Source organism: Rhea pennata, chromosome 32, assembly GCF_028389875.1.
Source record: "Rhea pennata isolate bPtePen1 chromosome 32, bPtePen1.pri, whole genome shotgun sequence".
Classification (NCBI taxonomy): Eukaryota; Metazoa; Chordata; class Aves; order Rheiformes; family Rheidae; genus Rhea; species Rhea pennata.
In genome coordinates, this window is record NC_084694.1 from 186,807 (window position 1) to 200,775 (window position 13,969).

At 63.1% G+C, this 13,969-nt stretch overlaps 2 protein-coding genes across 4 annotated transcripts; both read right to left on the reverse strand.

The window, feature by feature from the left end:
* Positions 1–3,801: 3,801 nt before the first annotated feature.
* On the reverse strand, positions 3,802–10,567 carry DHX34 (DExH-box helicase 34). Of its 3 annotated transcripts, none has more exons than XR_009961054.1 (16): positions 9,758–10,567; positions 8,842–9,597; positions 8,464–8,566; positions 8,154–8,371; positions 7,609–7,783; positions 7,294–7,487; positions 7,002–7,103; positions 6,566–6,802; positions 6,300–6,467; positions 6,045–6,156; positions 5,661–5,767; positions 5,311–5,568; positions 4,961–5,137; positions 4,754–4,877; positions 4,149–4,402; positions 3,802–3,981 (listed from the first exon to the last, which is right to left on the reverse strand). XR_009961054.1 is itself a non-coding variant. In XM_062598284.1 (16 exons), the coding sequence occupies exons 1-16, from the start codon at positions 10,457–10,459 to the stop codon at positions 4,269–4,271; spliced, it is 3,384 nt and encodes a 1,127-aa protein (XP_062454268.1). In that variant the 5' UTR covers positions 10,460–10,567; the 3' UTR covers positions 3,802–4,268. The 3 variants fall into 3 exon arrangements, 2 of the variants coding, with proteins under 2 accessions (XP_062454268.1, XP_062454267.1); XM_062598284.1 differs by having other exon boundaries at positions 3,802–4,402; positions 8,842–9,102; positions 9,286–9,597; XM_062598283.1 differs by having other exon boundaries at positions 3,802–4,402.
* A 1,880-nt stretch (positions 10,568–12,447) lies between these two features.
* On the reverse strand, positions 12,448–13,664 carry LOC134152629 (C5a anaphylatoxin chemotactic receptor 1-like). Its single transcript, XM_062598180.1, has 2 exons — positions 13,632–13,664; positions 12,448–13,444 (listed from the first exon to the last, which is right to left on the reverse strand). The coding sequence occupies exon 2, from the start codon at positions 13,432–13,434 to the stop codon at positions 12,448–12,450; it is 987 nt and encodes a 328-aa protein (XP_062454164.1). The 5' UTR covers positions 13,435–13,444; positions 13,632–13,664.
* Between the last annotated feature and the right edge of the window lie 305 nt (positions 13,665–13,969).

Sequence of the window (13,969 nt, forward strand, 5' to 3'; positions counted from 1 at the left end):
ACAGGTCATTGCCCCAGAATGGGCATACAGCTGCTTAAACTCCAACAGTGACTGGGTTTTTAACTTGGCTCTGGGCCAGAATTTGGGGGAAGGGGGAATAGGAAAACCTAGAAAGGCTGGATCCTACGTGGGCTGATCCAGAGCAGCTCCCCTGTGGCACCGCTGCCAGGACCTGGCTCACAAAAAGTGTATTGCAACAGCCAACGCAACTCTAATTAGGGGAAGGCAGCTCAGAAACAGGGAATTATCCTGACAAAGTAGCGAAACAACTTAATAGCGTGTAATACGTGTGCGCCTCGCCGTCGGAGGTGAGTGACACAAGCAAACATTAATTGTGAAATACTCATCAGTGGGTAAAATGTGAAACACACAGCATTTAATGGCAAATAAAATGTAACATGTCAAAGAGCTAAAAATGATGTCAAATTGCTTTAATTAATAGAAGATTCCCACCCAGACACTATGCTAATAACCCATGTGAATCTAACACAATGTGCTGGCTGCTAATTAATGGGTGGAAGCAGAGTTTAGACATCTGACAAGTTGCTGCTGTGTTTGCAGTCGTGGTGCTGGGCACGGGGTGCAAATTCCTCCAGCCGCACCGCTCCCAGCTGCCATCAGCTGCAAAAACCAGTGGCTTCAGGCACCAAGGTAATGTAAATTGATGGAAAAGCCATCACTAAGCCCAAGCCCTCCCACTAACCTGGAGGAAAACCGAATTGCGGGGCTGCCTGTAGTCACTTGCAAGCTCACCAGCATCCGCAGCAGCGGCTGCAAGCGAAGGGACTGAGAGGGAAACGTGCAGTGGGAGGCGGAAGAAGCTGGCGACTCACAAGTCGTCGTTTTCCATTAGCTTTACATTGCTCCCCCCACCCCCCACCCCCAGCCTGTGGTGCTCCAGCACCAGCTGTGTCCTCCTTGCCGAGCCCCCATCAGGGAGAAAGCCAGGAAAATCCGCTCCCGCCCCGAGCGCAGGAGCCTGCGGAGCCTCCTGGGGCGTCAGCCAGGACTGTGGCACTGAGTCGTTGGGATCAGCTGCCACCCCTGCTCCCACACCAGCGTCCGTCTGCCCTGGGTGGGCTGGATTCTGCACTGGGAGCACCTGGGCAGGCTGTATCCCGCACCAGGAGCCCGTGGATGGGCTGGATCCTGCACTGGAAGCCTCTGGACAGACCAGATCCAGCACCGGGAGCTTCCGGCAGCTGCCGCGATGGCTTTGCCCAGCCAGGCTCCCTCTGCAATGATCATTAATTCTCAGGGCTCTCTCACATCGCAGAGCTGCCACCGAGGGATGCTGACTGACCTGAGAGCCAGGCAGAGCCCTGGCCCTGGTTTCTCATCAGATGAAAAGGGCCGGAGAGGAGTTCAGTGGCCAGGGGACACAGGGATGCCTGGGGACATGGGGACACCCAGGCACATGGGGATAAGGGGCACCCAGGGACACGGGGACGCTCAAGGACCCAGAGATGCCTGGGAAGGCCAGGGGACACGGGGGATGCCCAGGGACACAGGGATGCCCAAGGACACAGGGACACGGGCAGAGGGATGCAAGGCTGTCAGCAGCGGGACAGGGCTCGCGGGGTCCTCAGGCACCTGCACCCACCTCCCGCCCCGCTCAGCCGGCAGCAGCTGGCGCCGGTTGTCACAGCCGTTACGAAAAAATTACAATCACGTCTTCAGAGCTTTAAAATTCAGGATTTAAAGTTGCTTTCCATAAATCTCATTGACGAGGGCATATGGGCACCGTTTTACTCTAAGGTAACATTCATGCATATTTAATTAGGCTGCAGAAAATAATTCACTGCAATTGATTTTTTATTAATAAACTATTGTGAGCCGGATTATCGCACCCGGGTTCAGAGACGGCTACCTGACTGCACACTTCTGGGGGGACTGTGCACTACCCACATCTTTAAAGCTTTCATCTCCTTTTGCTCCATTTTGTTATAACACGTAGTGTCATCTCTTTCAGAAAGGCATTTTCATAAATCACTTGTCACCTGTGACTCATAGCGTATTTGCAGGTGTTTCCCAAGTCCTGACATTGTCACAGGAGACAGCGAAGCCTCAAGAAGCACCGGCCGCCACAGCAGCCCTTCGGGTGCGTTCATGCGGGAACATGGCAAGACAACGCAGGTTTTAAGAGGTGAAAAAACCCTTGACTAAATAACACTTAAATGCCAGCTTTGACCAGCAAATGATTCAGGTTTATGCCATGCATCTGTCATAACTTTTTCAATTACAAAGCAAGTGAAGACTGTGGGGAAAGCGCCTCCATTCATCTTCTCCAGCGACCGTGTTTCTCCTCTAATTGCTTTTCTTCACTTAGCCGATCAGGGAACCAGAAGGGAGAAGGGTTGGGCTGCTGCCTGCGTGCCGGGGCTGGCCGCGGGCTCGGCGCAAGCCCAGGGACCTGCAGGGCTCATACAGAGGAACCGCTGCTGCGGGGTGGCTTAACCCGAGCCCTGGCAGAACCCCCCGCGGGACCCCGGCACCCGCGGGCTCGGCCCCACACCCTTCGGCTGCCAGGGCCTCCGAAATCAGCTCTTCCTCCGACCACGCGGTTATGCCAGCGAGCGCAGGGCGAGCAGCAGGCACTACCGGTAATTAAAATCGCTCCTCTCCCATTATTAGATTAACAGCGTGGTGCTCGCAAAGGGCTTTGGAGAAGCAAAGTTCCATCGGAGCACTAATTGCAGGAATCATTAATTAATTAGCATTTCTCTGAGCGCCTTTTACACCCAAATCTCCCAGAGTGTTGACCAGTTAATCCTCTGGATCAGTCATCGCTCCTGTTGCTGGTGCCAGCAGGACACCCAGGTCCATGCTGGACCCACCTCGACCAGTTCTCCCCTGAGTTTTCCCCAAGCTGCTCACTGCCCCAGCTCGGGCAGCCCCTAGGCACGCTAATGAGGGTGTAATTAGCACTAAGCACAGTGTGGACACCTGCAGGCAGGGTAGCTCCTAGGGCGAGGTCACCCAAGCTGTGCCCTCCCTCCAGCGCCCTGGTGCCTCCAGGCCTTGCAAGCCTCTGGTTGAACACAAACACCCTCGATGGACCCATTTTATGGACCCATTTGTCCCAGGGGCCTGGCTCCATGGCTCACCCTGCCGTGCTTCACTCTTAATTGAGGGATTAGGAATTGACAGGCTGCTTTCCAGCACCTCCTTATTACCAGTGTACGTGGGCAAGAGTCCCTGATTAGGGGGATTTCAGACCGCACAGCAAGGCCACGAGCAGCAGCTGGGAACGGCCACGCAGCCTCCAGCCGCCTCCGGCCCCAGCCCGGCAGGGACTCGGGCCGGAGCTGCTCGGGTCGACCCTGCACAACGCCCAAGCAGGACAAATGGGGCACGGGGCGGCGTGCAGGCTGTCCCGCACGGGAGTGGGGCAGCAGGGTGCCCAAGTGACGCCCACGGGATGCAGGACGTGCGCACCACTGAAGGCGCAGACGAGTCCTCCCCCGGGGCCGGCTGCCGCTGGACTGGCGTGGAATGAGACAGGGCATTGCCTGCAAAGGCCTGACACGCCAAAAACCTGGTATTTGAGCGCCACGTGCTGGCCATGCCGGGCTGTGCAGCATCACAGGCACAAGACAGCCCCAATACCCCTTCTGCAGCCTTTGCATGCAGGCACCACTCTTGCTGCAGCCCCCAGCCCAAGCCAGGACGGATCCTTGGCTCCAGCCACATCCAAGGGCTGCAGTCCTGAGAAGGGCACCTGGCAGGCAGGCCCCTGGCACGGAAGTGAACCCGCCCCAGCCTTCTGCAGCACTTCAATACAGCAATACAGCACTGAGCTTCACCAAAAGGATATTTATTTACAACTTACAAATAAAATAAAATAAAAATAAAGAACAAACCAGGATCACTCCCCAAAAAGGATTGCTGTCAACTCCACTGATGAGTTGCAGGAGCTTCTAGACTGCTCCTGAAATACGACGTTCCTTTGGGGATCCAACCAGACATTCACAAACTCGCCTGTGAGCAATGGAGATAGCAGCACTGTGACGGGGCAGGGGGTCTTCAACCTGTGCCCTGGCCCATCTGCGATCTTGCAGTAGGACCACCAGCCAGGTGCTCGGCAGGGATGGTCTCTGCTCCTTCCCAGAGACAGGGGAATCCAGGCATCCCAGCACCCAGCTCACACACTGTCTACACCAGCAGAACCCGTCGTCTTCCTTGCAGGGCCGGGAAGGACATCAAGGCACACATTCACCACGAGGCCCCACTCTTTGGGAGCGCAGACCCCTGCACAGAGCCCTGGGTCACTGGTGCTGCTTCTTGTGCCGGAGGATCTCCGTAGGAGTGAACATGAAATCCTGCTGGCAAACATCACAGTGGTACGGTCTGTGCAGGGCTGTAGTTTTGGATGAGCTTCCAGACTCTTCTTCCAGATGGTCTGCAGGAGAAAACAGCATTATACACAGAGCAGGAAGAGCCCTGGCTCTGCTGCAGGAGGCACAAGGCAGCTTCCAGCCCAGCAGTGTGCTCCAGGGTAATCTGAACAAAGTCAAGCCCAAATTGCCCCCAAACATTCATTTACTGCTCTTCAGTAATGCCTCATGGGTCCCAAGGACACAGAGCATGGCTGGAAACTGGCACAAGCTCAGTGGGGCTCCCAACTGCTCTGTCCTTTGCCACCCACAGAGCAGAGATGGGACTGCCCAGGTTCACCCAGGGAACACAAAGGGAAGCCAGGCCAGTTCTCCCACCTCACCCCTTGTCACGGCCACAGCAGCTGGGGACTCACCCTCCGGGGGCCGGCACGTGCTCTCGTGGCACATTCGCTCCAGGGGGGTGAAGGGCATGTGGAGGTCACAGTGTGGGCAAGTCCAGAAGCTCCGCAGGCAGTTGCTGTAGAGGTCCGTGTCGGTCTGTGGGAGACGAGGGCAGGGCGATGGAACACACGACCCTGGGGGCTGCCAACCATGGCCTCGGGGAAGAAGGCTGTACTCACAGCTAGGCAGTTGTACGTGAGATAGTCTGTCACCCTGTGGCCGCCTTTCACCTCATCAGGTTTCATCTCAGTGTCCTGGAAGAGTCCCGGGAGCCTGGGGGCAGCAGCCACGGTCTGGGGCCCGATGTAGAGGGCCTGTTTCTCCAGCCCGGTCAGCTGGCGCAGGCTATACAGCACCTGCAGGAGCACACGGTGATTTGTAGGGTTCAAGTCAGCTCTCTCAGTCTCCCTATGCAGCCTTAAACTCAACAGCAATGCACTGAGATGGCAACATCAAACCATCCCAGGCACGCTGTCCTCACGGCTTGCACGCTCCTGCGGCCCAGCCACCCCCATCCCAGCCATGTCACCTCTATCTGCAGGAACTCCAGAAGCCCTCGGGTCAGCGTGGATACATCCCGGGAGCTCGGCTGGCACCCAGGCTCCCCGCCCCGGCCTTCCAGCTGCTGGTTGAGGAGCTTTTCCCATGCGGCACGAAGCTGCAGGGCTGCAGAGAGCAGACGCAGGGCAGCCTCCGCGTCAGGGATAGTGAGCTCCAGCCAGCCGTCTGCCACCAGCCGCGCACAGTCTGCACTTGTGTCCAGGGAACGGGAGAAGAGCAGGAGAGCCTGGAGGAGCAAGCCACAGTCAACCCGGGGAGGAAAAAGCTGAGGGAGAACACAGGGAGAAAGTGGAGGCAAGCGAGGCGCTGAGCACCCACGTGTAGGGCTGGCACCCGTACGCAGTTCACCAGGTAGGGCTTGTTGGTCTCCAGCAGTGAGACAAAGGCAAGGAGCTGATGGTGCCGGCTCAGGCCATCCTTGGAATCTGCAAAGTAATATAAGACACTGGACCCTCCACTTCTCCCTATCCCCAAAGACCTGGATCTGCCTGGATAATTCAAACCCGACAGCCTGAGGTGCTTTCGTCCAACAGTTGGCATGGATAAAGCAGCACTGGCCCAGAAGCTGGGACAGAACAGAGCTGCTGCTCAGGGCTCAAGGTTTGCTGCTTGAAAACAGGGTACTCAGTGCTCTGGGTCTGCCCAACAGCCATCCCCAGGGATGTGATATGCAGAGGAGACAAGCAGCTTTTGTTCTCCCACCTTGAGTCCCCCCGCGCTCCGAACCCTCCTTGGCCTGCAGCAGCTCTGGACTTGTAGCAAAGACACAGGTTGGGTGAAGCACAACACCCTGCTTGTTCTTGGTGTGGAAAATCTGCAACAAGAGCAGAATCAGCATCAGAGGAGAGTGTGCAGCCCCTGTAGAGAGAACAGCCTGCAAGATCTGATGATGTCTCATACACTGTTTCCCCAGGAGGTACAGAGCATTGTGGATGGGGACAGGGTGAGGACACCCACCTGATCAGAGTCCTTGCGGCTGCTGTTGAGCTGGTCAGGCACGGCCAGCTGGGGGTAAAGGCCCCTGCACAGCACCAGCTTGAGCAGAGCAAGCTGCGAGGATGACAGGACAGAGCTAGATACAGCCTGGAGTTCATCCACATTGTGCCGAAGCTTGAATTTGACATCCTGCACAAACAGAAAAGATCACTCATGCTTGGAATCCAGCTGTCTGGGCACCAACTGCCTCCCACGGGAGATGTGAGGCCAAAAACAGAGCAGGTCACCTGAATATCAATGCTGTGCTCCCCACGCCCATGGGCACCACCTTCCTCCTCCTCACTGGAGGAGCCAGCCATTCCGTCCTGTAGCTTCAGCACTTTGCGTTTCCGACCTTCTGTCTCCGTGTGGCTCCGCCACAGCCGATGCAGCTCCTGGCGCTCTCGGTGCCGGCTTTGTCGGCTGTAGCTGTCAGTGGGCTGGCTGGATGCTACCTCCAGCAGCTGGTGGTCTCGGAGCAGCTCCTGAAGGGAGGCAGGAAGGGCCAGTGAAGGGAGAAGGTCGCTGAGCCCCCATGGTCTGGAGGTGGGCAGGTTTGGGACACACAGTGCTCCTTGCACACTCAGGGCAAATTCAACTCCTCTCCACACCAGCCCTTCTGGGAAACGTCCCCTCGTCCCTCCCCAGACTGGACACGAACTCCCAGGCCTAGCCCTGCCCCACCTGAAACTGGCGCCGCAGGTTGGCAGCCTCGTAAAGCCGATGCTCCTCCAGGCCTCGCCGCCGGCACCATTTCCGGGAACGGCCGCTCCGCTCAGATTTCACCTGCTCACGATAGCACAGTTCAGGCCCCAGCAGGGACAAGCTGTCCCTCCTGCCACTCCCTGCCGCCAGTTCAGCCCCCACCCTCACTCCAGCAAACTCCTCTATGGATTCAAACACACCTATCCCAAAGCAGAGCAATTTCCTCCCCAAGGTGTCTCTTGCCTCCCCCTCAGGCAAGCGGGAGTCTTACCTGGACCCACTCATTGAAGGCATTCAGCAGTGTCAGGGGGTCGCCGTGGGGGCTCTCGAGGGGCCGCCGGGCTGTGGCACAGTCGGGGTTGGTGTGGGCAGGACGCAGGAATGGGGACTGCACACTCAGAGCAGCTGCCACAGTCAGCGTGGGCTCGGTCAGGCCAAACAGCGCACCGAGGACCAGCATCTTGCCTGTGCAGCGAGGGCAGGGGAGGCAGTGAGGGCAGGGGACCACTCGCTCTGCTCCACACACTGCTCCGCAGTGCCCTTGCTGGCACCACCCCATCTGCTCTGGAGAGCCAGGATCACTCACCAACCACCACATCCACTGGCAGCTGGGCCAGCAGGTTCCCAATAGGCGTCAGCTCCTCAGCCTCATCCAGAGCTCCCTGGTCCTTCAGATACCGCACGGCGGTCTCCAAGCTGGACAACGGAGGGGGCTCCAGGAAGGGGAAAGTCCGGGGGTCACCCAGCCCCATGCTCTTTAACTTGGAGAGAACTGTATTTAGTGTGACATCCCTTGCTCTCACTGGTCTGTCCAGCACAAATGGAAACAGAGCCCAGCGGCTTGTGCCACACTGACCTGAGCCCTGATCTCAGAGCCAGGGGCTTCGCAAGGGCTCAATCAGGGGCTAATGCAAAGCAGAGGCATGAATTTACTTCACCTCCCGTCCCAGGAGGCAGAGGTCTGGGCTGTAGCCGCAAGGGCCACATCATGTCCCAACACTCAAGTTGCAGGTTCTTTTCATACTTAGCTGGTCAGGCTTATCTCAGAGACAAGGTCTCCTACAGCATCTCCCCAGACCCCCACCCAGCAGACATAAGAACCCCAACCAGGTCAGAGGGAACTGCCCTTACCTGAAGCACTAGGGCATCAAGTGCCACCCGTTGAATCTCTGGAACAGGGTAGGGTGAAAAGGCATCGTAGTCAGACTCAGCATAGAGCCGGTAGCAGACACCAGGGCCTGTCCTGCCAGCACGCCCTTTCCGCTGCTCAGCACTAGCTCGGCTGATCCAGAACTCCTGCAGCCGCTGCAGCTTGCCCTGAGGGTCATAGCTCATTTCCTTCACCTTCCCTGGAGGGGCAGGACAGAGGTAGAAGCTCAGCACAGGGCACAAGAAACTACACAACTTCCCATCCAACAGAGAGGGGCACTGGAGGCTTCACCAGAATCCAGTACGAAGCGCACGCCATCAATTGTCACGGAGGTCTCTGCGATGTTGGTGGAGAGGATGCACTTCCGGACACCAGGAGGAGGCACATCAAACACCTAAGGGAGGGGAAAGGGCAGTCCTACGCTGGTACCTCAACACGTTCCCACACTGCACCCAGGACTGCAAGGGCCACAGCAGAGCTGTCTTTCACAGCAGTGGCTGCCTAAAGAGGAGCATAGGGAGTCAGGTAAATATAGGTTGCCACTCACTGGCTGCACCCACTTCCAGCACCTGCAGTCAAGGTGCTGCCAGGACCAGGACCAGGACTTTTGCTCTGTGATGCCGGACTGGCAGCATCCACCCAAACTCAGGGGCAGAGGTCCGTACCCACCTTGTCCTGCTCGGCCACAGAGAGGGTACTGTGCAGGGGCAGCACGATCCAGCGCTGGGTGTGCGTGGCGTACGTCTGCGCTGCCTCCAGCACCGCTCCGATCTCGGCCACCCCGCTCAGGAACACCAGCAGGTCCCCACGCTCCTCTGGCGGGTACTTGTGGTCGATGGCTTGCAGTACCCGCAGGTATGGGCGGGGATCCAGGCGCTCTGATTTCCCACTCGTTGCTGCCTCCTCCTTGGGGATAGGTTGGTAGATAACCTGCAGAAGCAAACACAGCATTGCACTGAGCAGACCTGAGAGGGAGCTGCCCTGAGGAGTCTGGGGACCTAGGGTTCTCTCCTGCCCTGTGACCAGAGATACAGCCCAGACAGCACAGCACAGCACAGCACAGCACAGCTCCGCTCCTCTCCTCTCCTCCCGTTCCCTCCCCTCAGCCCTCACTGTGATGGGGAAGATCCTTCCTGGCACTTGCAGCACAGGAGCGCCACCAAAATATCCTGAGAAGAGGCGGATGTTGATGGTAGCAGACATGAGCACCAGCTTAAGGTCTGGCCGAGAGGGGAGCAGTCGCCTCAGGACCCCCAAGAGGAAGTCGCTGTGCAGGTGCCGCTCGTGAACTTCGTCTGCGATCAGCACATGGTACCCTGGCAGCGTTGGCTCCCGCTGCACCTGCCGCAACAGCAGCCCCTCTGTCAGGAACACGATCTTGGTAGCAGGAGAGCGGGTGCTCTCAAAGCGGATCTGATAGCCCACCTGGAGTGGGAAGAGGAGGAGCACAATGAGAAAAAGCCTGCAGTGGACAACGAATGGCTTTTGCCATCCTGCCAGCTACCCTCACCCCACTCAGCCAAGCGTGGTGACCTGCCCATGCGCACGGCCCCAGCTATGCTGCCTTCCCCACGCTAGAGCTCACCTGGTCCCCATATTGGTGGAGGCTCTCAAAGCCCACACGCTTGGCCAGCGAGATGCAGGCGATGCGGCGTGGCTGGGTGCAGGCAACGTGGCTATAACCAGCCGCCAGCAAGAACTGGGGCACCTGCGTGGATTTTCCGCACCCCGTGTCACCAGCCACCACCACCACCTGGTTCTGGGCCACCGCTCGTAGGAGCCGGTCTCGGTACTGCGCAATGGGCAGCGCTGCCCGCTCCCGGTGCAGCTTGGCCAGCTTGGCAAAGCTCTGCTTCTGGGTGAAGTCCAGGTAGTGCAGCAAGGCCATGCGAAACTCAGACAGCTGCTCCCGGGGCAGGCCAGGGTCCGGCCGCCGGCCTCGCACCAGCCCCTCCACGTCGGCACTCAGCACCGACAGGTTGATGCGGTAGCGGGCGTCATACTGTCGGGGCAGGTCGAGGAGCCGGGAGGCAGCGGGCGGCTCTGCCGGGCAACGGCTTGCGGCTGGCTCGCGCTCATGCTCGTTCCTCCGGCTCTGGAAGCGCCGGAGCCGCTCGAAGAAGGCCCAGAAGTTGCGGCTCTCCTCGGAGCCTGCCCGGATGTAATCCTGCTCGCGGAAATACAGCTCCTCCAGCCGGCGCCGTGTAACGGGGCAGTCCCAGTCCCACTGGGCCGGCGAGGGCTCCCGCCCCGGCCTCCTGGACCTGCTCTCCTTCTCCGACGGCATCTCCTTGCCTCCACGCGGTGCCCAGGGAGCCGCCGGCCCCTCGGACGGGCAGAAGGGAGCCGGGCGCCGCAGGGCCGGCGTCCCAGCGCCTGTGCAGGCACGGCTGAGCCGGAGCGGCCCCCGGCCCGAGCTGGGGGTCCTGTGGGCAGGGGAGAGTGTCAGGGAGCAGGGGGCTCCCACCACACCCCGGGCCACCCCTCTGCCCCAGAGACCCCCCTACCGCAGCCTCGGGAGCCTCCTGCTGCCCCCAGCTGGGACCCCCAGGACCCTCCGAACCCCACGACCACCTCCGCACCCCAGGGACCCCCCCGCACATGCAGGGAACCCCCCGCACCCCGGGGACCCCCTGCACCCCCGGGGACCCCCCCTGCACCCTGGGACCGCCCCCGGGGTCCCGGGGCCCCCCTGCACCCCGGGACCCCCCACACCCCGGGAACCCCCTGCACGCCGGGGACCCCCTGCACCTCCCGGGACCCCCCCTGCACCGCGGGAGCCCTACACCCTGGGACCTCCCCCGGGGTCCCGGGGCCCCCCTGCGTCCCGGGGCCCCCCACACCCCGTCCCCAACCCCCGGGCCGTCCCGCTCGCCGGGGCCCTGCGCACCCGGGTCCGGCCCGCGCCGGCCCGCGCACCTCGGGCCCTGCTCGCCGCGGCCTCGGCCACGCCGGGGCCACCGGTTTCCTCGCCCCAGCCCCGCGCCCGGCCCCGTTCCCGGGGCCGCCCCGGCCCGCACTCACCGCCCGGCGCGGCCTGGCCCGGCGCGGCCCGGCTCCCGCGCACAGGCCGCGGCGCCGCGAGGCGTCACCCCGGAGCCGCCGCCAGGGGGCGCCGGGAACCGCCCGGCTCGGCCCGGCACCGCCCCGAACCCGGCACCGCCCACGGGCCCGGCACCGCCCCCGGACCAGGCACCGCCCCCGAACCCGGCACCGCCCACGGGCCCGGCACCGCCCCCGGACCAGGCACCGCCCCCGGACCCGGCACCGCCCCGAACCCGGCACCGCCCCGAACCCGGCACCGCCCCCGAACCCGGCACCGCCCCCGGAACCGGCACCGCCCCCGGAACCGGAACCGCCCCCGAACCCGGCACCGCCCACGGGCCCGGCACCGCCCACGGGCCCGGCACCGCCCCCGAACCCGGCACCGCCCCCGGACCCGGCACCGCCCACGGGCCCGGCACCGCCCCCGAACCCGGCACTGCCCCGAACCTGGCACAGCCCCGAACCCGGCATGGCCCGGACCCGGCACCGCCCCCTGACCCGGCACCGCCCCCGAACCGGGCACCGCCCCCGGACCCGCACCGCCCCGAACCTGGCACCGCCCCCTGACCCGGCACCGCCCACGGACCCGGCACCGCCCCCGGACCTGGCACCGCCCCGAACCCGGTACCGCCCACAGACCCGGCACCGCCCCCGGACCCGGCACTGGCGGGCGCAGCCGGGCTGAGCGCTCTTCCCTGGCGCTGCTAGAGGCGGCCGAGCCCAGCAGTGTCCAGCTGTGCCCCACCGTGCCCCTCTGTGAACCGCCGTGCCCCACGGAGGGTGGCCGTGCCCCACCATCCCCACCGTGCCCCTCTGTGAACCGCCGTGCCCCACGGAGGGTGGCCGTGCCCCACCATCCCCACCGTGCCCCTCTGTGAACCGCCGTGCCCCACGGAGGGTGGCCGTGCCCCACCATCCCCACCGTGCCCCTCTGTGAACCGCCGTGCCCCACGGAGGGTAGCCGTGCCCCACCATCCCCACTGTGCCCCTCTGGGGGCAGCCGTGCCCCACAGAGGGTGGCCGTGTCCCACCATCCCCACCCCGCCCCACTGCGGACAGCCCCACAGAGGGTGGCTGTGCCCCGCCATCCCCACCCTGCCCCACTGCAAGCAGCCGTGCTCCGCCATCCCCGCTGCCGGGCCATGGCTGCCCCCCGCCATCCCCTCTGCCCCACGGGCGACGACACGGCGGCTCCTGGCAGCGCTTTATTGGGGCCCGGCGCCCGCCCCGCTACAGCGGGGCCTCGGTGACAGCGGTGGAGGCCGGCGGGGAGGCCGGGGGGCCAGCGGCCCGGCGCAGCCCCGGCCCCACCAGCGCATAGAGCAGCGGGTCGGCGGCGCTGTTGAGGTAGGCCAGGGCCACGGCCAGGGGCTGGGCGGCCTGGGCGCGGGCGTAGGCCGCCGTGCCGGGCCGGTGGGCCGCCAGTGCCAGCAGCACCGCATGGTAGGGCAGCCAGCAGCCCACGAAGCAGCCCGCCATGGCCAGCGCCGCGGCCGTGGGCCGGGGCGGCCGGCGGCCGGTGCCGCGCAGCCGGGCCAGCAGCAGCCCGCAGCAGGCCGCCATGGCGGCCGCCGGCAGCAGGAAGCCGCAGAGCAGGCGCAGGGCGGCAGCCAGCAGCTCGGCGCGGCGCCCGGCCGCCCCGTAGTCCAGCACACAGGTCTCCTTGTGGGAGAAGGCGTCGCGGCGCGTGGTGCGGAAGACGAAGGAGGGGACGGTGAGCAGCGCCGCCAGGCCCCAGGCGCCCGCGCAGACCCCCCGCGCCAGCCCCGGCGCCCGGCGCTGCAGGCACCAGTCGGGCCGCGTCACCAGGGCGCAGCGGTGCGCGCTGAGGGCCGTCAGCAGCAGCACGCTGGCAAACATGTTCAGGACGGTGAGGGAGGGCAGCAGCTTGCAGGCGAAGCGGCCCAGCGGCCAGTGGTGGTCGCGGGCCAGCGGCAGGGCAAGGAAGGGCAGGGCCAGGCAGCAGAGCAGGTCGGCCAGGGCCAGGTGCAGGAAGCAGAGGCCGCTCAGCCGGCGCCACGGCTCGCCGGCGGCCACCCAGGCCACGGCGATGTTGCCCGGCACGCCCAGGAGGAAGGCGAGGGCGTACAGCACCAGCGCCGCCCCGTAGCTGGGCGCCAGCGCGGGCTGCACCGCCTGGGCACCCTCGAAGTCGGGCGCCGTGAAGTTGAGGTCCAAGTCGTCATAGTCGTCGCTGTGCTCCCACGGCTCCGTCATCCTGCCAGCCCTGCAAGACAAAAGCGGGCGAGATCCAGTGGCCTCCTCCGAGCAGGAAGCTCTTCCCCAGGGAGGACGATCGACGAAGCCGACCCACGCCGACGCAGCTGGAGATGGGGCCCCTGGGGGAGCTGGAGACCTCTGCTCACTCTACCACCTCTCCCCCTCTTCCACACTACCGCTGCAGCTCGTCCTACCGCGTTTCAGCCCCAGGGAGGGAGTCCCAGCGCCCATGGGGCGGCCGCCTTTGCAGGAGACCCGTGCCTGCTTCCTTCCTCCAGAGGAAGAGGAAGGCAGGGCTGAAGGCATCCACTCTCCCAGCCTCATGAAAAAATCCGAGCAAGCACTAAGAACTGTCTGAAGCAGCAACACTTGTCTTGGCGCAAAGAGAAAGGGAGCACTGCGAGTTTCAGCCCACGACCCCCGGGGTCTCCGTTGGGGCCCACGAGGCCAAGGCGCTGTGACGCCGGGAGCGCTTCTTGCACCCTCACGGCAGCAGCACTTTCTGCCTGTCCTGCTGCAAGGCATTGCTTCA